The sequence below is a fragment of the Astyanax mexicanus genome, chromosome 3 (assembly GCF_023375975.1).
Source record: "Astyanax mexicanus isolate ESR-SI-001 chromosome 3, AstMex3_surface, whole genome shotgun sequence".
Classification (NCBI taxonomy): Eukaryota; Metazoa; Chordata; class Actinopteri; order Characiformes; family Acestrorhamphidae; genus Astyanax; species Astyanax mexicanus.
This window is the reverse complement of record NC_064410.1, coordinates 7,094,279-7,119,562: the sequence shown is the minus strand read 5'-3', so window position 1 is coordinate 7,119,562 and position 25,284 is coordinate 7,094,279. Positions and strand designations below refer to the sequence as shown.

At 37.4% G+C, this 25,284-nt stretch overlaps 2 protein-coding genes across 3 annotated transcripts in view; both read left to right on the top strand.

The window, feature by feature from the left end:
• Nucleotides 1–337: 337 nt before the first annotated feature.
• Nucleotides 338–3,870, top strand: si:ch211-237i5.4 (slit homolog 1 protein). The gene is made up of 2 exons (XM_022668091.2): nucleotides 338–729; nucleotides 2,120–3,870. The coding sequence occupies exons 1-2, from the start codon at nucleotides 454–456 to the stop codon at nucleotides 2,879–2,881; spliced, it is 1,038 nt and encodes a 345-aa protein (XP_022523812.2). The 5' UTR covers nucleotides 338–453; the 3' UTR covers nucleotides 2,882–3,870.
• Nucleotides 3,871–13,154: 9,284 nt separating this feature from the next.
• Nucleotides 13,155–25,284, top strand: part of vwa3a (von Willebrand factor A domain containing 3A) — a 28,292-nt gene continuing 16,162 nt past the window's right edge. The window contains exons 1-18 of one of the 2 annotated variants that reach the window (XM_049476085.1): nucleotides 13,155–13,218; nucleotides 14,670–14,715; nucleotides 14,899–15,001; nucleotides 15,215–15,342; nucleotides 16,346–16,420; nucleotides 17,123–17,177; nucleotides 17,302–17,403; nucleotides 17,511–17,617; nucleotides 18,872–18,997; nucleotides 19,115–19,223; nucleotides 20,175–20,237; nucleotides 20,346–20,477; nucleotides 21,200–21,338; nucleotides 21,565–21,668; nucleotides 22,466–22,546; nucleotides 22,717–22,814; nucleotides 24,191–24,310; nucleotides 24,996–25,070. In XM_049476085.1, the coding sequence (XP_049332042.1) occupies nucleotides 14,690–14,715; nucleotides 14,899–15,001; nucleotides 15,215–15,342; nucleotides 16,346–16,420; nucleotides 17,123–17,177; nucleotides 17,302–17,403; nucleotides 17,511–17,617; nucleotides 18,872–18,997; nucleotides 19,115–19,223; nucleotides 20,175–20,237; nucleotides 20,346–20,477; nucleotides 21,200–21,338; nucleotides 21,565–21,668; nucleotides 22,466–22,546; nucleotides 22,717–22,814; nucleotides 24,191–24,310; nucleotides 24,996–25,070 (1,643 nt within the window). In that variant the 5' untranslated portion in view covers nucleotides 13,155–13,218; nucleotides 14,670–14,689. Of the gene's footprint in view, nucleotides 13,219–14,669; nucleotides 14,716–14,898; nucleotides 15,008–15,214; nucleotides 15,343–16,345; nucleotides 16,421–17,122; nucleotides 17,178–17,301; nucleotides 17,404–17,510; nucleotides 17,618–18,871; nucleotides 18,998–19,114; nucleotides 19,224–20,174; nucleotides 20,238–20,345; nucleotides 20,478–21,199; nucleotides 21,339–21,564; nucleotides 21,669–22,465; nucleotides 22,547–22,716; nucleotides 22,815–24,190; nucleotides 24,311–24,995; nucleotides 25,071–25,284 lie in introns of both variants that reach the window. The other variant, XM_015602304.3, reaches the window with a different exon arrangement.

Below are 25,284 nucleotides of genomic sequence, written 5' to 3'. Positions count from 1 at the left end.
TAATAATGTGTTATTAGGATGAGGTAAAATAAAAAAAATTGCATAAACCTGTCCCTTCTCAATCTAAATTTTAGAAACAATTTTTAGATTTTTGCATGTTGTTACAGAATTATGATGCTGTATTATAATGTAATTTTGTTACCAGATGCAAATAAAATGAAAGATGAAAAATCTATAAATCTAGTGAACCTGATAATGAAATCAGGTAAATCAGGTGGGCTTTTCAAGAAGAAAAGCCCAAAACTCTGCAGGACTCTGGACCTCCTCTGAACTGAATTGTTGGAGGTGGAGCACAGTTTAAGCTCCTCCCCCCTTCTTCCACTCCTATAATCTCACATCCTTTCATACACATTAGTCATGTGTTGCTCTATGGTCTGAACTAATACTAATACTAATACTAGTGTTTTTTTTTGTCTTTGGAGCAGGACCTGTCCTCTGCTGTGATTGGTCAGCATGCAGGTGGTGGTGTTCCTGCTCTTGCTGGCTGTGTCTCCTGGACTGGGCTCCAGACTGTGTTCTCATCTCTGCCAGTGTTTCGAGCACTCAGACCTGGTGGACTGTCGCTCGAGGGGGTTGAGCAGTGTGCCGCACGGCCTCCCTCACGGCACATGGCTCCTGGACCTGGGAGGAAACACGCTGACAGATATCCGACCTCGAGCCTTCGCTGGACTGTGGTCAATGCGGGTCCTCGTGCTGGCAGACAGCAGCATCCAGGAGCTAAAGACACAGGTGAATAAACCCTGATGCCCTTTGGAAAGGTGGAGGTTGTGGTTATTCCACTTTATAAAATGTTTATATATATATATATATATATATATATATATATATATATATATATATATATATATATATATATATAACACAATATCTGTACAAGACATTAAGTTCTCTCACATCTAATTTTTTTTACAAGCAAAGTCATGCTAAAGCAATAGTGTAAGGGAAATGTTTGTAATGTTTGAAATTTCTACCCTGCCAAAGCTGCCCCAACCAACTGTGAGTGCTGTTATTTAAAAATGTAAAACAAAAATTAAATGGTAATGTTCTGTGTTTAAGGAGTTTTATATGCAAGTTATAATAATTAGATATTACTTCATAATAATTAGTACTGTTATTTAAAAACAGAAAAAAAACATTTCTGGGTAACTGAATAGTTATAGTCGTGTAGTGCTTGTAAATGCTGACAAAGTTTTAAAAACCGCACCCTTTCAGTTCATGGTCTGTGTGATCCAAATATAAAAATAAGCTACCAAAACCTTTGAAAAGCCTGTTTTTATAAATATCATGGTTGTTATGTCACATATGAAAACTTTTTTTTTACATATGGCTGCCAATTCCCTGTTGCATAACACTAGTACCATGAGGTATAGACTATATGCAATATACTCTATGTTTGGGGTGACATTTCCGAAAATATTCCTGTTTAAAAATCCCTTTAGTTTCCTTAAAATAGATAGTATAAAGCTGTTAACTACCCAGATTGTTAATATCTTCAACAGCAAAAAAAAACAAAAAAAAAAACACTTTGAATCTGCCTTTTTTTATTCAGATTTAGGTCACTTCAATATGTAGTATTGAAATCTGATTCGCTGCAATGTTACCCTTAATGGCCAGATCACAATTTTTGACTTTTACATCAAAATGAAGGAAAGAAAAATCACGAGGATAATAAAAAAATTGGCAGCAACAGATGACAGATAACAAGATAACAGTGCTCATAAATTTTGGACTGATGTGTTTCTTCCAATAATATAAAAAGGCTTCTGTCACAACCACAACAGATCGTGGCTGCAGACTTCAGTGAATTCTTAGTGATAAGCTAAACTGCAGTCTAAATTAATTTACAGCTCACAGATTCTGACAGAGATTAAAGTGAACTTAACGTAAAGCATTGCTCTGTCTCGCATACATGCCACAAAGTGTGAACTGATCAGACAGAGGGTAGATATGGGTTACATTAAAAAAGATTAAATGAACAGCCTAAACTAAACATCAGATTTGGGCCACTTTTACCAGCTGTGTGAACATAGACTTTTTGGTACATCAAGGTGGACATTAGGTTGTCCTAGTTTCTCCTTTTTAATTAGCTATGTGTTACTCACTCTGGTCCCTCTTTCAGGCATTTTACTCACTCTCCTACCTGGAGAAACTTGACATGAGCCGTAACAACCTGAGTTGCCTCCCTGCTGACTTTTCTGAGAGTCTGTCCTCCTTGAAGGAGCTGCGACTGGAACACAACGAGCTTGAGCTGCTGGAGCCACCGTGCCTGGAGCATCTGGAGAGCTTGGAGAAGCTGGACTTGAGTCATAACCGCATCAGCTTCCTGCGTACCGGTGCCTTCCGTGGCCTGTCCCGCCTGCGTCACCTCTACCTTGAGGGAAACCGACTGACTTTCGTGCTGGACGGTGCTTTTTCTGCACTGCCCAGCCTGGAGGTTCTGCAGCTTGGTGGGAACAACATTACTCACATCGAGACTAACTCTCTGGCAGCCCTCCGGAGCCTGGCCCTGCTTGGTCTGGAGGGCAACCGCCTGGAGCAGCTGAAGTTCCGGACCTTCCTGAACCTGCACACGGCCGGCACACACCTGCAGCTGGCCGGCAACCCCTGGCACTGTGACTGCGAGCTGCACCGCGTCTTTAGCAAGCTGCTGAGCGTACGCCACCTGCATGTGGACGACTACCGCAATGTGACGTGCAGTCAGCCCTGGCAGTTGGCCGGAGCCTCACTGGCCTGGGTGGACAGCCAGTTGTGCATGGCTGAGACGGTCACTGTGCTGGTCATTACAGTAACGGTGCTGGTCACGGTGTTCGGAGCGCTCATAGTGGCCGAACGCAACCGCAAAAAGAAGAAGCGCAATGGACAGGATGACACGGACACGTAGGAACACTTCATGGCCTTTTTTACTTTTACCAGATATGGATATACTTTAGAGTAGTCAGAGGTGAAATAAGTTTTGATGAGAGCCATGATGCTCTTGAAGGCATCACGTCCAGGAGGGAAAAAAGAACTGCCCGCCCACACTAAAAACTGATTGGCTGACTCAAAGACTCTTTGTAGAGAACAGACCAATCAGAACCCTCTCAGTTTTGCATGCGCTTCATAAATATGCACATAAATATGCAAAACCTCTCCCTTTCTTTCAAACATGCGATTGGGTAAAAAAGTCGGTGCACACGGTGTGTTCACTCTTGGGCAACTTTTTCTACATTCCAGAACATTTTATCTGACTTATGAGTATTAGGGAGGGGTTATTGATATGCGGTAGACTCCCGCAACTTCCGGGAGACTTGAGAAGTCTGTAACTTACACTCATATAGTGCTTTTCTTGTCACTTAAAGACGCTTAACAACATTCTAAGCAAACTCATTTACACTCAGCACTCATTCACACATTCTGGGGAGAAGTGGCAGCCAATCACACAGCGTACTCTTAACCAGAAATAACCATCAACCTGGAGAACTGCATCAGACCATCTCTGGCGGAGGAACTGACCCATGCCAATCCATATCAATCATACACACATTAACACACATATATACACACATATACTTACACCCATACACATACGCACTAGCACAATTCAGAGTATCTAATTTAATTTAATCTCCATGGGCCAGTTGTTCAGAGGTAATCTGATCGGATTTTGGTTATCGGATTGGATCAAATCTGGAAAACGGGTTGTTCAAAAGGGAAAGAAGCATTCTGAAATCGGATCAGATCACGTAATCCAATCCTAGTTTGTAAATGGATCAAACCTTCAGTTTCTGTTGTTCAAAACTTTTCAGTAGGATTTGGATAACTTTGATCCAAAAAAACAGGATTACCCTGATCCCAACAAGGGGTAGGATTTCAAGGGGGATTTCAGGAAGTAAATGTGGTAAAACTTTAAAATCAAAGTTTTAAAGTAAAAAAAAAATACATTTGTACAATTTAGTGTATATTCATTTACTTCTATTTTGCACTTGACCTGTTTAACCGTTACAGTAATAAAGTAGACATTGGCTACCAATTAAGCCTTTTACTATAGTAACGTAAAAATAAAAACAATCTTGACCCCATTAAATAAACTCCCCAAAAGATTTCAATAACAAACAAAAATAATATATTCATTTTTTCATCTACGTCACTGTCATTCATCACTGTATATTAATGTCAAAGAAACATTTATCAGATATGAAGCTGTCAAAAATTATTTCGAACAATTGAAAAGAACACCAGAGTTTGTTCTGGTTCTTCAACAGGCTCAGGTGCATCATGAACATCACAGAGAGGGACATTGCGTCTGGTAGCAACATTGGGCAGGACAATACATGCAAGTGTTATGTTGCATGCTCCCTGTGGTTCGACTCGCAAATAGTTAAGGCATGCAAAGCGTCTCTGCAGAACACTCGATTGCTCATATTGTTTTGCAATAAGCAGTATCTTGTTACTGCAAGAAAAGGAGTCATCAACCCCTGTTGGTTCTTCTATCTGTTTTTTTACATAGCTGGTAATCCGGATTAGGTAATCCTGAAAACTGTGTTTCTGGATCAGGTTGATCCAATCCAATATTGCTTTGAAAAACTGGCTTAAAAGTAAGACAGATCACCTGATCCTGGATAGCAAAAAATGTGATTACCAAATCTGGATAATTTTGATCCGGATTACATTTTTTGAACAAACCAGAGTCCTCGGAGGAAACCTCCCCCAACCATTTTTATCATCTATAAAGAATTCTAAAGTATTTTGCACATACAAATATCATGTAAACCTGTCCACAAAAGAAGTTGAAGAGTAATGTGTGTACAACTGATTTATTGAGACTTTAATAGATAGAAGGGATAATAAAGTGTATAATACTACTGCTTTTACTACTTACTGTTACTACTTGCCTTACTTAAAAGCTTCACAGCACCACAGTAAACATACATGAACCGAACTGTGTAGCAGAAAAGTGAATAATATACATGTAAAACTAGAAATCCTTGAAATACTGTACACCAATAGTACAGTAATACACAAATATTTCCTTACTATTCCTTTCCACCTTAAAAATCTTTGTAGTTCTTCCACTTTCAAATTCCAATTAAGTTCTTTGATGTTTCATTTCCACCTTAAATGCTGCCTCTACATTCACACAATCACCCAAAAATCTGAATTCTCATAATAATAGGTATTATATTAACAACTTAAATAAAAAGATGTAAATCATGTTATTGAATATAAGCTACACAAAAGTCATATGCACAGCAAAGCTAAGGGAAAACTGGTTGTGCTTCTTCTGCAGGGACTGAAAATGGGGGGAAAAAAAGATTTAACAGCTCAATAATTTTTTTTTTTCATTAATCCAGGTCTAATCAACACATATACACCAGAAACTACTTATATGGAGAAAAGTCTAAAATTCAGGAAATGTAGACCCTTCATACATCTGTTTTAGGTTAAATCCACTATATTTTAAACATTATATAATTTATAGACCACACTTTAAAGTCTTATTTAAGAAGAAAATCAAGATGTTGTCAAATGATGTCTTAAAAACCTTTTCTATAGTATTAATCGTGTAAGTTTCAAATGATAGAGCTATGGGATGGCAAAATTAGAAAATGTGAATATTTGGTTGTATATAGTCCAGAGTTTAAGGTTATTATATCACATAAGTAAATCTGTAAAGATCTCATTTTCATGTATTCAAGGTATATGTTTCAAGTGATTTTACAGTAGCATTTTGGAGTAATGGGAGGTCAAACTTAGGAAAAAATGTCTATTCGAGTCCTTTAAAACCAGCAAATCAAACTGTTATAAAGTGACACCATTAAATCTGTAAAAAGAACCCTTTCCATACTATTAACGATACGAGTATTTACTGATATTATGATATTACTGTAGCATATTGGAGTAATGGTAAGTCAAACCTTGGTAAAAACTTTTATGTTGCTGGTTCAGTTCTTCCTTTACGAGCAGGAAGCTACTTGTCGGTTCTGGTTTGCTATTTAAAAAACTGATTAAGAGTGTATTGCTTTATCCTCCCAGCAGGCCCACTCCTCTAAGCTGCTTATCGTATCGCTTCTACTCCACCTTCGGCACCATTAACCTCACAAACACACTCCATCTCCCAAGCCATGGTGTCCCAATGTGACCGGGAAGAGTGTTTTCCTCATTATTCCAGACGGCTTCAGATCCCGCTATCTGTAGAGCATGTGCTGCTGCTATCCCAGGATTACTCCTCTCTTATTAGAGCCCTTTCAGAGCACTCATCCTGATTAAAACCACAGTTTTAAAGGAATAATCATTACTAAGTGTGAACAAGTGTGTGAACTGGTGTGAACCTGCTACCCAGCTATGGTTAGTGAACCTCACTGAAGCTCAGTGATTACCTGTTCAGGACAAAAAAATGCCAACTCACCCATTTAAAAAAATGAATGGAGGGATAAAAAAGTGTTTTTAGTTCCATTTGCAGTAATTGCTTTTAAAATTAGGCACCAATTCGTCACCATACCTGAGTGTATGTTCATGTTCTAATCGTTTTAGTGTTGTATTTTTGAGATCAACTGAACAGATTGGTAGTGGTGGGGGACACTCTTTATACTCAGATTTACTACAGTAAGTTTGTAGTTGTACAGTTCCTACTTCTCATAGATGTACATTTAGAGAGAGAGAATAAAAATAAAATTGTTAATTTTTCATCATGGAATACAGTCTTTTTTATTTCCTCTTCCATAAAGTTTTGAGCATCCGAATCTGAGCTATGGAGTTATAAAGGTTGAACATACGATGTTGGAACAGCGTTGCCATATCAAGAAAATAAACACCAAATCCAACATTGATTCAACAATGATTCATCGTTGAAATGCCAGCTGGAAATGTAGTTTACAGTGCAATGAAAACATTAAATAATTTGACGCTAGTGGGATTTTATTTAAGATGGAACTAGACCTTTGAGAACTCAACCTAGCAGTTGGAAGTAACTACTTCACTTTTTAAGGTGGAACGGAATAGTCAAGAACTTTCAGAGTGTATTGGCGTATTTTTGGGGGACTTTAAATGAGTACTAGACAATATAAATCAGTATGTCTTCATTGTTTACTTTTTGGCTTTAAAGTTTGGTTCATGTATATTCACTGTGGCATTTCAAGGCTTTAAGGGTTGTGGAGAGTGGGACCTTTGGCAACTTTCTGGGCCCTACAAAGTGTGTTTAGTGTTTGTATGAGGTGGCCCAGCTCTGTTTAAAGCAAGCAAAACAAGAAATTTGCAGAAATCAGTGGAATCACCTCACAACCGGGTTAAACAACACACACAATGTCACAATATTAAAGTGACAGTCTGTAAATTTTGGGAATTGAGCAGAACAGTACCATTAAAACATGCATTGTGTGCACTATGATCAGCAGATCATCGGTTTGAATCCTGTTCATGTAGCTGTTGCCATCGGCTACCAGAGCCCTGAGAGAGCACAATTGGTCTTGCTCTCTCTGGGTGGGTAGATGGTGCTCTTTCCCCTCATCACTCCAAAGGGTGATGTCGATCAGCACAAGGCTGCATCTGTGAGCTGATGTATCAGAACCGAGTCGCTGCGCCTTCCTCCGAGCACACTGTGATGCTACTCAGTAATGCTGCATTAGCAGCAACTCGAAAAGAGGCGGAGTCTGACTTCACATGTATCGGAGGAGACATGTGCTAGTCTTCACCCTCCTGGTGTGGGGGCATCACTAGTGACAGGGGGACTCCTAATAAGTTGGATGAGTAATAAAAATCAATAAAAATTAGAAATAAAAATAAAAAAGTGCCTTGTGGTGTGCTGTCCTTTATAAATGGAAAAATCAGGTGATTTTGCTTAGCCAGTTCTCTTCAGATCTAATGTTATGTTTGTGTGAATGAGAAGATGAATTTAAGAGTTTATGATTCTGATTTCTCCACGTTTGCAGTAGCACTTGTATCAGCATCATAAGCAGCACTGGAGCTGCTTAGGTAAGCTGTAAAAGTTGTTGTGGCTGGTACAATTCCCAGGAAAACGTACCAGATACCCTGTTTTAAAAAATATATATATATTTGGCTTTGCAGGGTTGGTTGCAGTGATGGCATTTCTTATTTTTTATCCCTTCCGCACTGGTGAGTACTGCTGCTTTTGGTTAAAAAACAAAACAAAAAGATGCTTTAAAACTAGCTTATTAAAAATATCACTTTTACCTACTGCAACTTATTTTGGAGAATTTAGTTGCGTTATCTGTTCAGGGGGCTCAGTAAGACAGAATCGTGAGTGTGTGAGGTCATAACACATCCACAGCACCATATGGACTCTCGACGCATTCTCATCAGATTACTGTGATTAAAACACGCTGACGGGAAAGCCTTCCCTTGAGAGGAATAATAGCAGCCAGGATTAAATCCTCAATCTGAAATCAAAGCCCTGTTTTTCCCACCCAGGGTTGATTCTTGTTGACCCCAGAGCAGTACTACTGAACAACCAATGGGATGAAGGAACTGGTGGCCATTTTATACTGATCCTAGTTCAGTATTATGGGGACAGAAGTGTTTTTTTAACCAACAAGCTGTAATTCTGAGAGACTGGTGTAGACCAATGACTGTAAAAAGCATAAAGAGCATAATGTCTGTCAAAAGTGAAGCCGCAACAGGTTTAGCACCTCTACTGTGTGTAGCTCCGCCCATCCCCATATCATCGCTGTCCAATGAAAAACAAGGATCTCCAAAACAACAACTTTACAGGATAGAGAAAGAAACTTCTAGACTTTCAAAAGAAGTCAATGTAAAAAGAGTAAAAAAGTCATTTTGAAGTATTTCTACTGGTACATTCGTTAAAAGAAAATTGGCACAGTGAAAGGGACAGTTTGTCTGTTTAAATTATGTATAAACTAAAAAATTACAAAAAATAGAGATACTTGTTTTTCATTGGAGAGCAACGGTATGATTTTGCTATTTATAGGTTTATGTTTGAGTAAAATGACTATTGTTGTTTTATTCTATAAACTACAGACACATTTCTCCCAAATTCCAAATAAAAATATTGTCATTTGGAGCATTTATTTGCAGAAAATAAGAAATGGCTTAAATAACAAAAAAGATGTAAAGCTTTCACACCTCAAATAATGCAAAGAAAACAAGTTCATATTCATAAATTTTTAAGAGTTCAGAAATCAATATTTGGTGGAATAACCATGGTTTCTAATCACAGTTTTCATGCATCTTTGGCATGTTTTCCTCCACCAGTCTTACACACTGTTTTTGGATAACTTTATGACACTCCAAGTTCAGCTTGGTGGTTTGTGATCATCCATCTTCCTCTTGATTATATTCCAGAGTTTTTTTTTTATTTGGTAAAGTCAAATAAACTCATCATTTTTAAGTGGTCTCTTATTTTTTTTTCCAGAACTGTATATTCACAAGCACTGTTGCTATTTAAACGATGCAGATGGACGTAATGAAAAAAGTTTGGTTCTTTAGTTTTAGGAGCTATAAAAGTCTATCCTTCCCACCATCACAAAGTAATTTAATGTAAGCTGTTTGACTCTCTTTTGATTGAACCATCACTTCAGTAATAAACTGCCCTGTTCCAGTGGGCTCAGTCCTGCACTGATGCTTGGTGTGTGTGGTTGATGAGTCTCTGGGACACCCAAAAGAGAACATGCTGATTGTGTACCTGGATAAAAACCAAAATCCAAAATCCCTGTTATTTAACCAAGCTCAAAGAAAAAGATCCATGGCTACAGAGATGAACCCAAAACAATGTCATTACTAAATACTTTATGTAAGACTTACTAAAACAGACTGACCTGGACACTGGATTAAACGCTAAATTACAAAGGCTGCATTTAATTACATTTTATCCATTAAATTCCTTTGTCTATGTTTGAGACGTCACATACCTCCGTCTAGTAATCTACCTCATGCAGTGCTGAAAGAAAGTACTGCTATATCACTGCCAGTTGGGTGGTTGTGTCTACAAAAGAAACTGCCAATGATGGACATCACTGTTTCAATACTTTTGGAGGGCACTGCATATAATAAGCACACCAGTTCACTTAATCTTATAACCTCTCATTTGCATCTATCTATCTGTCTACAGCTCTGGAAAAAAATAAAAGACAGCTTAAAATAATGAGTTTCTTTAAATTTACCAAATTAAAAACCTCTGGAATATAATCAAGAGGAAGATGGATGATCACAAGCCATCAAACCAAGTTGAACTGCTTGAATTTTTGCACCAGAAGTAAAGGCATAAAGTTATCCAAAAGCAGTGTGTAAGACTGATGGAGGAGAACATAACAGGATGCATGAAAACTGTTATTAGAAACCAGGGTTACTCCACCAAATATTGATTTCTGAATTGATTTCTTAAAATGTTGTACATAGTTTATAGAATCAAACAACAATGTTCATTTTACTCAAACATAAACCTATAAATAACAAAATCAGAGAAACTGATTTAGAAACTGAAGTGGTCTCCTAATGTTTTCCAGAGTTGTATGTAAATATTAACACCTGTCAGATACCTGTTTTGAGAGCCTTTTAAAATCAGCTAACTGATAATAGTGTCTAGTATAATTTTATAATTTTATATTTAGATTTAGTCTATTTTATATTTTTAATGTCACAACTTTAAATAAATAGAATAAAATTACAATTTTGCTGATGTGTGATTGCATTGTCTGACATTTCCTGTGTTGTGAAACAGATTATCCTGCTTGCCAAAAAACTTATAAAAACTTACAAATAAAAGTTTTGAAACAAAATTGCACATTGAATACACTTTCAGACTCAATATTTTCTTTATTTAAATTAATTTTTTAAAAGAAAGATCCCCCTTTCTCTTCACACATATAGTGAATCACGACAAATAATTCTAATTCTAATTTGTAATTTCTTAATCTTTATAATTCATGTCAACATATTAATTGTTTCATTACTATATATACTGTTGTATTATTCATGCTGTTAGCTGGTGCGCTTTTATATCTTTCCTTCAATTAAAAACAAAAAATAAATCAAGAATGCATTGCAGTTACTATTAAAAATCCTTCCAAAGCATCTTTTTTAAACTCTAATGTCTTCTAACCTTTTTTAAAATGATATGATAGTAAACTGCAGAACTGCATGATGACATTAATTAACTAGAGACTATAGTCTAGACTGATTACATTTAGGCAAAAGGAAACATGGGGTAAAATAGATATTTTTGTGAACTGTTATTTTAATACAGTATAATCTCTCAGCAGCATCAGATCAGAGTTCAGATCAGGCCAGTCAGTTTGTCTTTCTACTTTGATGTATTCCTTTTAAGATCACGCCCATTTTATGTAATCCTAATTTGCAAAACAGCAGATTACACAGAGCACTGTGTGGCCTATTTTGCAGCTACAGATCAAACCAGGATTTCAGACCTGTGGGGAAAATAATTCCCCAGTATGTCAAGTCAAGTGGGAATATTACACTTCTCCTTTTATCCAATAAAACACGGCACAGCACAACTAGAGTTAGCTTATTATACGCGAGTTAACATGCATCGACAATGTAGCATTGGGACAAATCCATACATATCTAATCTATTTTAGATTTAAGTCTGGTGGAGAGGTGAAACCAAGATTATCTTGTTTTAGAGCAATAGCAACACTGTAGAGGAAGTTAACAGTTTAGAGTCAAGAAAATGTCATCTGTTAAACATGGTGGTGGGAGTGCTGTGGCCTACACGGATCCTGGATCTCTCATCCTTATTGATGATGTTGCAGTAGCAGAATTCAAGATTCTGGTCTCTAAAGAAACATCCCAGAAAATAGGCCAATGTGGCGCCGGTATGTTTAGCGCAACTGGGAACCAGAAAGTGTAGATGGGTCCTGGGGATTGACAATAATTCAATATTAATATTTTTTGCAATAGAAAAAAAATAACTAATGGTGATATAATATATATATATATATATATATATATATATAACACATTTTTGATTTTTCAGTATCATTTACAATGCCCCTGAGGGCAGCTTCAAGCTGATGTACATGCTGATGTACTGAGCTTCATAACTGAAGACCTGAGTAATATGCAGACATCATGCACAGTGTCATCATTCTGTTATCAAAAATAGTGATAAATTCAGCTAGCAAAAAATAGTTATTTGTCAAAGGTACATCAAACTATTGAAACAATGGTTGCTTTGGATCTAAACGAGGTACAGTAAGAGATCATTTTTACGAATATAAAGTGTTACCAATTTAATACTTTTTGTAATGTATTAACTGTTTTGGGATGGTTTGAGAAACAAAAGGTTTAATACCAAATATTAACCCTTTCAGACCCAGCATCCATTGCAATGGACATGGTGTGTTCTTCTTTCTTGTGTATTCTTACACTTTCACGCAGATTGCGACCTGTTATTATCAGAATAGACAGTATTCATTTACAATGTATGGGGAAAAAAACACTAAATGAGAAAGCGCGTCTAAACTTTTGACTGGTATATTTACTGATATGTATAAATTGTTTTTGCCATTTAAAAGATTTCTGGCCAATTTCACATGCATTTTAAATGTAGGTAGCTGGTTCCATCTGCTGGTGAGGTTTGGTAACTCTCCTGTTTTAAGAAACTCTAAGTAAATAGTAAATTTCAGTTATTATTAATAGTCGAATTGCTTATGATTAATTGTATAACTGTAATATATAATAATTATGGTATAGTGCAATAATATCCGTAATATTACAGTGATAAGGCGGTGCTCAGTGCAGTTGAGTTCATAGCGGGGTTACCGGGGAGACTCTAAACACAAGACAGGTGTTCCGTCGAGTTGTGCTACCTTGTCAAACTGTGCTACCCTAGTAGTATTTCATTTTTAAAAACAATAAAACAATATTAGACACCATGTTAGAAAATACTTCCAGCAGGACCCTAGGTATGATATGTGGATAGGCTTACTCACTGTATCAAGTTAAAAAGTTAAGGTCATATACATGACTATAATCCATATTTTTTATAGTTTTATATATATAAAAAAATATATTATTATAATTATTATTTGAAACTTTCCGTTGCTATTTTCAACTGCTATTTTATGTTTTTTAACATTCAAGCAGGTGGTTTAATGCTCACAGTACAAACTTAAAGAATTATCATGGTTGGCGCATGTCCAGTGCCGTAAAGAAGCACATATCGATGGGTAGCGTAACTCGACAGAACACCGGCGGCGGCGGTGCGGCAGCGGCGGGGTTAGGAGCATTGGGTCCGGGCAGCTCCAGGTCAGACTGCTCTGGTTAAGCTCTTACTAAACTAAACTAAGCTTTTATAATCATTCTGTTAAAAACACAAACTGCTTTTTAGGTAAATATGTGTATATAACGTGTGTATAATCCCATTATATGCGGTAAATATCGATATATATTAGGATATGCACTGTGGCGGTGAAATAATAATAATATAGTTATCCAGATTATGTTGAAAAACATAAGGAATCATGTAGTAACTTAAAAGTGTTAAACAAACCAAAATACTGATAAGGTTTTGAGGCTGGTATCTCTTGGTCTTACTTTCCTGATGAGAGCCAGTTTCATCATAATGTTTTTGATTGTACTTTTACTGCTCATGAGGACATATTCTTGAAGGTATTTCTTAGAATGTTTCAGATTGACTGAACTTCATTTCTTAAATCCTTTTTTTCTTGACTTAGAACGTTACTCAAATAGTACTATTCACTAGTACTATTCATGGTGGAACAAACTACCTTCCACTACCAGATCAGGAGAATCTCTCGCTATCTTTAAGAAACTCCTGAAGACAGAGCTCTTCAAAGAGCACTTACTCTCTTAACACCTCTAACACACTAACTACTTCTAACCTCATTTCCTTCTTCCCCTCCTTCACTCCTCTATCCTATTATTCCCATTTGACCTCCTTTTATCCCTATCCAAAGATGTTTTACCTTTAAACTTATTTTACATTGTACTTGACTATTGTAAGTCGCTTTGGACAAAAGCGTCTGCCAAATGTAATGTAATGTAATGTAATGTAATTCACTGTATACCAACTCTACATCTTCACAACTTTACAACTGATGCTCTCAAACACATTCAGAGGCAAGAAATTCTAGTAATTAACTCCTGATCTAGTAATTAAGGCACATTTGTTTACTGAAAGCCTGAATTACAGGTGACTCTACCTCATAAAGCTGACTTGCTGACTTTGCAGATGTGCAAAGCTGAAACATAAAATAGGTTTGTTTAACACTTTTTTGTTTACTAGTGTCTTTCTTTATAGTTTAGATGAGTTTAGTATTAATCTACAATGCAAAAAATTTTAAAATGCAAACAAAAAAACACTGAATTTAAGGTGTGTCCAAAATTTTAACTGGTACTGTTACGGTGTAGCTAAGCTTAAAATAAATTTCTTTGTCTTTTTCCGTGTTTTAATTTGTAAACTTTGACGAGCTTAAAGGTGCAAGAACATTCTGCTTTTGTGGAGTTTAATAAATACACTGAGAACACAAAATACACTGAATATGAACTGATGTGTTTAAAATATAATTCTATGTTGAAAAACTGAAAAGTAAGGAGGTGATCTATCTATCTATTTTTGTGACAATAGTATATAGGCACATTAATAAATTAATAAATAATTATTTAAACTTGGAAATAATTCATTAATCCATTCTCTCTCTCCCCTCCCTTTCTCTTTCTGTCTCCCTCTCTTTTAGAAATTCCTAACCTATCCAGCATGGCTGAAAGTAGCGGGTCTTTCAGGTATGTGTATACGCCATCCATATACCATATTCAGATGCCAATCTCTTTTATTTCTGCAAACATTTGTGTTTCACATATAAATACTCAAACAATCATTTCCATTTCTATTAATCCCCTCAAAAAGTAGCTTTTACTTTACTAATTTAAGTCACTTAAAAGACTCATAAGATTGTTTTTCTGCAGGTCATCTAAAAACAACCACAATACCCTGCTGTGCAAGAAGGAGCCTGCGCACAAGCACAATGGTGTCTCTTTCACAAAACCATACGGCAGTGAAAAATGCAATGTAAAGGTGTTTGCATTTATTCACTTTTTTGTCTGCTACTCACTTGTTCACTTATATTTTTATCAATATGAAAATATCACAATCATCATTAGATTCTTGTATTCCATTTTACATTCTTTTACATTCTCATTGCACTGTACCTTATTTAACATTTTGGTTTGTCATCTATAAACTTCTATTAACTAGTGCATTGTTGCTGGTGTTATCATGCAGAGGCTGCTGGAGCAGGAGGAGGGTGTAGATGATTGGAGGAGCTCAGTGGAGTGGTTGGAGGAGTGCAGTTTGAACAGTTATGGACTTACTCTCACCCACCTCTTTTCTCACTGTTCCACAGCTGCTACGTAAGTCTTCTTTACAAACATGGCGCATATAACTGTTTAGTGGGAGACCTTAAATACTGAGGGTCCTATTGTACACCCTGCACAAGGTACAAGGCGATGCTCATTGCTATCTTACACCTGATTAATAGTCTATTTTCACGCCGTGCCCCCTGTTGTTAAAATAGCGTTAGAGTTTAGGAATAAATCTACACTGATGAGCGTGGTGGTCTGGAAGTGAGACAACTGACACAATGATTGGTTTATTTCACGTTACACCCAAAACACGCCTATGATTAATTCATTCATGCATTTTGTGCGTTTCGAGCTGCGCAAGTCTTATTTTTTGCACCCTCACGATACCAAACATACAAACACCAACATGCCCTAAATCCAGCTGCCCTGAATTATCTGAATGTTGGTTAGATGAGCTGGACAGCCACCATAAGACCACACACTGGCTTTGCTAATGGATTTTTGGGTGAACACTGTTCCCGGTATTGTTAATGCCGGAATTAGCAACGTTAGGTGATTGATCCTGATTGCTGGTTAATGTGGATTTAATGACGTTGGTTGAGCCTGTTTGCTGCATTTCTAATGTGATGTTAGCAATACTGGCCAAGCCTGATCCCTGGCATTGTTAATGTGGCTTGAGCAAGGTTGGCTGAGCCTGGTTGCTGGCATTTTGACACTGGCTAAGCCTGTTTACTGGCATTGTTAACCTGGCATTAGTGATGTTGGCTGAGCCTGGTCACTGGCATTTCTAGCACAACTTTTTAACAATGTTGGCCAAGCCTGTTGGCCACACTAATTTGCGTTTTGTTAGCTTACATATTCTGTTTCCATTCACTTTCTGGTCGATTCTGATTAAGTATTGCCGAACATAGACACAGACACTGTAACTGGGCTAAAAGGAAGAATAAATGCGATGAAGCCCTGTTAGAAAAATCATTTAAAACAGATAATTGTGTAAAAGAGTATAAAAGCTGGATGTCGGATCAGGTTTCTGTGTCTCTATTAATTCCAGTTCTTCAAGAGATGATGGGGTGTCCACACAGCTGGAGATCGACTCAAAGAAACTTTTTGAGACACAGCTTTACCAGTAAGTGAAGTGTTACAGATCTGAAAGCAGGTCTTATTTACAGTAGGCATCATTCCTTCAGATGTTATCTCCAAACCTAATCCACCTATTGTCTCAAAACAGTTGGGAAAGTCATATTAAAATTATTAGAAAACATTGTTTATTGAAATTAACAAAGAGCTTACTAACATAACGGCAAGATAGCTAACATGCTAACATACTAACAATAACAGAGAGCTACCTAACATTAGCGGCAGCTAGTTAGATAACATAACCGGGGAGAGAACTAAGGTTAATAGAGAGCTAGCTAACAGTAGTGGCAAGCTTGCTAACATGCTAACATACTAACATTAACAGAGAGCTAGCTAATGTAACCGGAGCAGTGTTACTTGGAGGAACACTAACTATCTGCTGCACTAAAATTAGTGGCAAGCTAGCTAACATGCTAACATACTAACGTTAGTGAAGAGCTAGCTAACATTAGTGGTGAGCTAGTTAGTTAAAGTTACTGGGGCAAAAACTAAGGTTAACTGAGAGTTAGCTAACTTTAGTGGCAGGCTAGCTAACATGCTAACATCCTATGTTAACAAAGAGCTAGTTAACATTAGCGGCAAGCTGGCTAACATGCTAACATTCTAACATTAGTGGAGAGCTAGTCATCAAATTTGCCATGGCAAATGGCCTGTGATATGTGTCTGTAGTTGGTGTTTTCTGTTTAAACAGAGTGACTGACCTGTACCACAGCAGAATACAGTGGCTAAATCAAGGCAGCAGGAAGGTAAAGGTATTCTTTTCATATAGTACAGACAAGTCTGAGTGGGTGTTCTATATAGATGTTTGTTCTTAGGTTTTGTTTAATATAACTATGTTTAGTCCAGTGCTGTGTTGGTTTTGTCTGCTAGATGTTTGGGATAGTGAAAGGATCCAGACTTGGAGTTCTTATCGATGTATCTGATGTGAACTGCTCTGAAGAGAGGCTGGAGGACCTACAGCACCACCTCCTGGTGAGGTTATTTTTTCAATTAGCAATATTGTCACTGTTATTAATGGATTTATATTCGATTGTATGATTGATTTGCTGGACATTTTCTGGCGTGGGCTTCTTTTTAAGCTTCTGATTGAGGAACAGTTTAGAATGAAGAAGGTTCTGCACTTCATGTCCTTTGGCACAGAGCTCAGCAGCTTGTGGACTGGACCTAAAGAAGTCACTCCACTGAGGTGAGTCTGGTTTCTGGACATCCCAGTTTTTAAAAATTCACTTCCAGCAGGTAGCATCTATGTAGCCATGGGGCCATATAGCTCCTACCCCGCCACACACCTGTGTTTAAACCATTGAGAACTTCAGAACTACACTGAATCCGACCCAAAGACAACACTAATAGGTCTACTCAGATTAAAAACAAAATAAGACAAAAGTCAGGATGTAAATCACACCAACAGAGCATATTGATATTTCTACTGAGCATGAGGACAGACCAGTTAGGACGCTCTCTTTTTCCTAATGGCTCAGCTGTTAGAGCACTGGATTATTGACAACATGGTTGTGGGTTTAATTTGTGCGTTTGGAAAGCTGTTGCCACTGTTTGGCCTCCCACTGTAGTGTTCTTACAATATCACTGTGTGTCTGAAAAAAAAATAAGAGACCACTTCAGTTTCTGAATCAGTTTCCCTGATTTTGCTATTTATAGAAATATGTTTGAGTAAAATAAACATTGTTTTTGTTTAACATAATTAAGAGCATTTATTTGCAGAAAATGAGAAATGGCTGAAATAACAAAAAAGATACAGAGCTTTCCGACCTTAAATAATGCAAAAAAGAGTTCATATTCATAAAGTTTTAAGAGTTTAGAAATCAATATTTGGTGGAATAACACTGTTTTTTTTAAATCATTTTTCATGCATCTTGGCATGTTCACCACCGGTCTTACACACTGCTTTTGGATAACTTTATGCCAGTTCTGCTTGAATTGAAGGCTGTGATTGTCCATCTTCTTATTGATTATATTGCAGAGGTTTTCAATTTGGTAAAATGGAAAAAAGAAACTTTTTAAATTTTTTTCCAGAGCTGTACACACCAATGGGCACAAACTGAAGCGATTTCACTGCACAGCTTGGTTAAAAGTGAAGGCCACATTTCATCTGTGCCCAGCACAAGTATGGTGTATATGGTTATCTTGTGTTGTCTTGTCTTGTCACACTCTCACTACGTCTGTCACTTACTCACTTTATCTCGGATGAGCGCGCCAAAAAAAATTGCAAGCAAGCCCAACATTCTGTGTCCTGATTTCTAGAATACTAAATAGAATTTCCAGGCATTAGGGAGATAATTTCAATATTTGTGGAAATCCCTGTGAGTTGCAGAAGAGGTGTGATGTCTGGGTTTGAGATGTATAGCCTATCACAGTAAGCAGAACAAATTACAATTAAATAAGATCCATCTGAATAGGGTTTACCTTCTTTGTCCTGTCCCAGGCTAAAGGAATCACAGCAGTGGGTTCTGCAGCTGGAACCGAGTGGAAGCTGTAACCTGCTGCAGGCTTTAAAAACAGCCTGCAGTCACACACAGCTCGACTCCCTGCTCATCATCTTGGGCTCCTGGTAAGTATCCATAAATGACTTATCTACATTACTTACATCTTCAGGTTTTTAGTACATACACCAAACCAGAAAAACTGGCCTAGGTTGTGTAAGTTTTCAATAAACATGTCTCTCCAGTCCTGACCAGGATACAGATAGTATTTTTAACTACATGACCCAAGAAGTGCAGGAAAAAGTAACTTCTATCCATGTGGTGGCCTACAACACCTGTAATCAAGTTGCTATTGTGAGTATATTCATGTATATTTCCTTAAGTAATAAAACACACAGTCAGTTTTCTCTTGATCCAAAACATACAATGCTATAAAAAAGTATTTGCACCCTTACATATTTTGCTTACTTGACATACCGTATCTTACTGATTCGCAGGACTTTGGGAAAATATTCTTTTGGAATCTTTTGGAAGCTGTGTATCCCATTACATCTAATGTAAAACTAACAAATAAATTCACAAAAAGAACATCATACTGAATGTAAAACATGGTGGTGGTAGTGTGATGGTCTGGGGCTGCTTTGCTGCTTCAGGGCCTGGACACTTGCTGTAATAGAAGTAGGAATTCTGCTTTTTACCAGTCAATCCTAAAGGAGAATGTCCACCCATCGGTTTGTGACCTCAAGCTCAGACATACTTGGGTTCTGCAGCAGGACAATGATCCAAAGCACACCAGCAAGTCCACCTTAACCAGCAATCACCAACAATATTTAGGTGTTGGGGTGGCCTAGTCAGCGTCTGATTGAGATGCTGTGACATGGTCTTAAACAGGCAATTTGTGCTCGAAAACCCTACAATGTGGCTGAATAAAAAAAATCTGTAAAGAATAGTGGAACAATACTCCTCCACAGAGATGTGACCGACACATTGCCAGTTATTGCCAACAGTTGCAGTTGTTGCCGACCATAGGTGGGCAAATATTTTCATTTAAAAATAGCTTTTTTATAATTACTAACTTAGATTATATGGCTGATATTAAAATGTGTTTGTTAATCTGAAAAATGGAAGTAGGATTAAAAAACAAACAAATATCAAAGAAATCTGTAGGAGGGGTAGATAAGTAACTGACCGTTGAGGCCAAATTAAGACACCAAACATATCATGGCTGAAAAAAGGGGGGGATTAATTTGATTTCTTTGCTTATGTTATGTGCTGATTGCTTTTGACTGCTTTTGTGTTGGACAGGAAAATGTCAAAAACATTGCTAAAGTCACAGAGGGAAGATATCACCTTTTTTCTGCTGCACTGGTAACGTGAACATGTCTGACCCCTAGACCATTATCTTGTGTTTTGATTTGATACAAATTGTAAAAGTTTTTTTTTTTATATCAGCATGTGTGTTTTTGCTTCTGTTAGGGTGTTGTGGACAGCAGTAGTGACTTGGAGCCTCTGTGGGCTGAGATTAAATCTGCTAGAGATGTTCTTGACCACATTCACTGCATGAGCCATGGGCAGCTTGAAGATTTGACCGTCCCTGTTATGTCTGAGGTATGTTTTCACATAAAAACAATAATGAATAGGTGGGTTATTGAAGCTGAATCAAAGATTTCTCAGTTAGTATAGGATAACTTGATCCAGTAGTGAAAGACATATGAAACATAACTTTAGAATTGGGTAGTAAAAGCTAAGGCTGCAATGATTATTTAATATTTAAGTTATAAAAATGCATCGACTACACAAAGTGTAGGGACAGAAAGTGGGGACAGACCTTTATGCACTCATTCACTTAGTTTACATTAAACTTTTCAACTGTTTTACCAAGTGCCCGAAAATAAAATATAACATTTACTCTCTAAATGTTAGTAATTTAAACATTTTCTGTGGATTTAAAATGTGTAGCAGTTTGATTTATTTTAAAGTGACTGAGCAAGAATCACTAATTAATCAACTAATCGAAAGAAGAATGATCAGATTAACCGTACCAACATGTGACATTTAACACCTACAAAGCTTGTCAACAAATGCATGTGAAATGCTTGTCATTTAGTGGCAGTTTAAAGTGCTAATTTCAGTTTCCCAGCTCTAGGGGGAGCCCAGGAGCAAGAATATTACATTCTCACATAGTCCTGCTTTAAGTTACATATTCCTTTGATAGCAGTTATTGTATAATTTATAGTATTTACTGAATAAATCGTAATATTTACTGAGTTAATAATGAATACAACCTTAGAAATAAGGCTAAGAGATTGTATACTTTGCTATCTCTGCAGATCTCAGAGGATTTGGATTGTCTGTCCCTGTCCGATTTGAAGTCAGATCCACACGATGGCAGTGCTGCTCTGTGCATCCAACCCCCAACTCTTCTGCCCACCACCTCTGCTGAGTGGCTGAAAACCAATGGCATGAAAGGTGAGATTTTATGATGATTGTACAGGATCTTGATACTTGACTAAAGCACATACAAAACAACACAACACTGACCAAATGACCAGATGCAGAACTGTGCAAATGTTTAAGGCTCCTGTAAAAAAAAAAACCTGACATAAGCGAGACACACTGAGAAATCTGTTGTACTTAAAATTCTGCATCTTATCTTGCACTCTTAATTCTCCTTTCCATATTTTTCTGTCCGTAGCCAAGAAGCTCAGCCTGTACCAGGTCCTGGCTCCCAATGTTTACTCCCCAAAGGAGAGCTTTGTTCCCATCCTGAGAAAGACAGTCCACTCAACAGTGCATGAGGTCAGTTCACTGTATTACTGCTTTATCTTTTTTCTTTACACTGGAACTGAAGGTGTATTCATATATTTCAGATTAACAATATTTTACCTAATTGGGACAGCCACACAGCTGACAGAGAATGTTATGAGAACGTTTGGAACAGGTTTTGAAAAGGTTACTGGGAAATAATAATGGTTTGTATCAGAACGTCACTAGAGTGTTTAAGAAGAAGATATCACATTTTGTCTGAACCCATCTGTTTTTCTTGCGAGCAAACGTATGTGACATATGATTGTCAGGTGTGTTATGTGGCCCAGGTGTGTCCTGTTACATTTTACATTTATATTATTCAAAGAGTAACTAGGGCTAAATGTATACAATCAGTTTCAGATCTGGGTTTTGCCTATGCAATTTCCATCCATGGCTAGTACAATTGTTTGTCCTGAAGAAGAAAGTCGTCACTGGTGTACTAAGTAACAGTTGTCAAACAGGTAGACCAAGTAAAACAACAGTTAATGCAGTTGATGACAGAAACATTGTGCATGCTTTAAATAAACTTTAAATAAAACATCCAGAAAACTTGACAGATTGAACATTCTAAGAACATTAACTGTAAAATCCTAAAAAACTAACCAAAAATTGTTAGCTGGGCATAGTTTAAAGATTATATGGGTAGTTTTGGGATCAGAAGGTTGCCAGTTTAATCCCCTGGAGTCGCAGGAAGCAGAAGGTGGGTAAAGGTAAAATAATTGCACTTTCTTGTCCCTCAGTCATAACCAATGTGCCCTTATTCAAGACCCCTACCCCTATCATTACAGAAAGCCATGGTCCAGTTTGAGTGGCATGATGGCACAGTGAAGAACGTACATGTTGACCTGCCCCTGCTGCAGAATTACCAGGTACGACCAGTATCACGCTATTCACCCTAATCCAGCTTGTATTTTTATGATTACAATGTTTCCAGTGATTCTACATTACAATAATGTGTTACTTTAAAGCACATTGTTTTTGCCTGTTTTTATTATTTTTTTTCTAATTTCTGTATTTTTTCTCTCTTTCTCTGTTTCAGAAGCGTCTGCTGGAGGCTGAGCAGGTGTTGGAGGACAGAGCAGCGTGGTTGAGCAGTACTGGCAGCAGGCAGATTTGGGGAGCAGTGTGTGAACAGAGGCAAGACGGTTTTCTTTTACTTACCATTTTTTAAAGCTGTCCAGGAAAGGGTCCTGTCTAAAAATAAATAGATAAGTTCAAAATAAATTGCCACAAATGTACATGTATTTGGAGTGAACTGTTAAATTACAGATACTCTTAACAGACATGTGGTGTTTAATAACAGGTGTTTATAACACAGGTGCTCTTTAATATCAGGTTTTAAGTTGACTGAAGCATGTTCTGTGAGATTACCAGATTACCATGCATTATTCTAATGACTACTTGTTTTATCAGCAGTCATAATATGCAATTTAATACCCACCGTATTTTTTGCACTATAAGGCGCACTTAAAATCCTTTACTTTTCCCAAATATTGTCAGTGCAGCTTATAATCTGGTGCGACTTATGTATGAATTTATCAAGTCAGGTTGTAACCGCATTAGGTCCTAGATCTTTTGCAGTTCAGAGCCGAGTGTATCGGCCTGTAGCCTGCTGCTAACCCCGCATAGCACTGCTGGAGCAGTATTAGCATTACCTGCTAACCATGCTAATTGAAAACTTTTTCGCCTTACTGGAAATTCGGAAATCTAAGCTTGCTGTAAGTAAATTAAAGTGCTTTACTCACCCAAATAAACTGTTTAAGAGAAAAATCTGTGTAGATTAAAATCCAGTGCTTGTTTTTTTTTTACAAACAAGAATTACAGTTTTGTTTACATAGCTTAGCTTAGCTGTACAGGAAAACATGGCGACACCCCTATGCCTAGTGTTGCATAATGTGCCTTATAATCCGGTGCACTTTATGTCTTAAAAATAGACGAGAAAATAGACTTTTAGACGTTTTGATAGTGTGCCTTAAAGTGCGAAAAATACAATAACTCTTTGAGGCACAGTGGTCACTGTCAAAAACCACACAGGGGCCCTATTTTGGCGATCTTTAGCTGCACAGTGCAGCTTGATTTAGGGGCGGGTCAATGTGTCATTGCTATCATAACAACGGGAAAAGTATGCCTTTTTTATCACATGCACACACACAGAATTGGGGAAAAACACTCTGTAAAAAATGTAGGAGAATCCCCCCCCACCACCACCACCTACCTCCACTCAGCTCAATACGACTAACACATATAATACTGGTTATTTATGTAATATAAAAGGTATAACGAAAGCACAAGCACACATTTAATTGTAGTACCCTTATATCAGTGAAATATTTAAATGTAGTGCACATAAATTAGTGAAATAATTAGTTTAAAATACTGGGAGATTGAAGGATATTAGGACTTCCAGTGCAACAATAAGAAACCTATAGCTAGTAGGGAAGAATAATTAAATTATTATTCCAGCCCAAACAGCAGGTATTCACTCTGTCTATCTGTCTCTGTCCTTCTGTTAGAGTCCACGTTCTCCTGGACATGTCTGCGATGAACAACCACTACCAGCTGCACATCCAGCACGCAGTCCGTCTGCTGCTGCAGGAGCAACTGCCCAGCACACACAGCTTCAACATCACAGCGTAGGGCTTTTCTTTTGATTCCACACAATCTGAACAAATGTTTAGAGGACACTCGGCTGCAACTAATGATTACATTAGTAATTTATTATTAATATTTTTTATTAGTCAGATTATTTTTGTTGTGCCCTCCATTTGTACTTTCAACTGGTGAGGCTCCAGATCCAGTGCATGTTTTACTGTACATGGACATTAACCCAAACAGCTTGATTTTAACCTAAACATTACAAAGTATATTTTTTAGGAAACATTCACACATTCATGATGTTATTTTCAGTCTAGGATACTTATATTTATTCAACTGAGATTCAACTGGGGTGCTGCTAACCCCAGCTAGCACTGCTAAAGCAGTATTAGCATTAGTCACTAACTGCGCTAAGCTCTAGCTCATTCACCGTTCAGAGGCGAGTAAATTGGACTGTAGTCTGTGTGATTACTGTGTTAAAACAAGCTACGTGGGGCGAACAGCTGCTGGGAATGGTGGTCTAAATATGAGGTGTGTTCAGGTATTGACTAACAGTCAATAGTCACCTTTCCATGCCTTAAACAGCTGCATTAGCAGTGGGTTCATCTTAATGCAGCTGAAGCCACTCTGAACAAGAGGTGTCCACAAATATTTGGACACTCCTATTGTTCTTTAATTTACAGTATGGAACTTTAATTCCCATTCTGCTTTACTGCTTTACAGTTTTGGATCAGACATAAAACAATGGAAGGAGCAAATGGTCCCCCCTACCAGCGAAAACCTTCAGGATGTCTGGCAGTAAGTACTACTGATGCTGTATTTCCATCAAACTTATATCAAAATAATAGCTGTAATTAAGCCCTTTAAACTTCTGGGTTATCATAGATATAGTCCTAAGAATTCTACTATACAGTATTATTAAATCATTATAATTGCATATTTCCTTATTACTACGAATCCAATGAGAAACTAAAGTGTGGCCCCACATTTTCAATTAGTCGATAGTCAATGA

Excerpts from the sequence above, each read along its gene's own strand:
- si:ch211-237i5.4 (XM_022668091.2), top strand. The coding sequence starts at position 454 with ATGCAGGTGGTGGTGTTCCTGCTCTTGCTGGCTGTGTCTCCTGGACTG. Across the intron at positions 730-2,119 it reads TCCAGGAGCTAAAGACACAG|GCATTTTACTCACTCTCCTA; the intron begins GTGAATAAACCC and ends TCCCTCTTTCAG.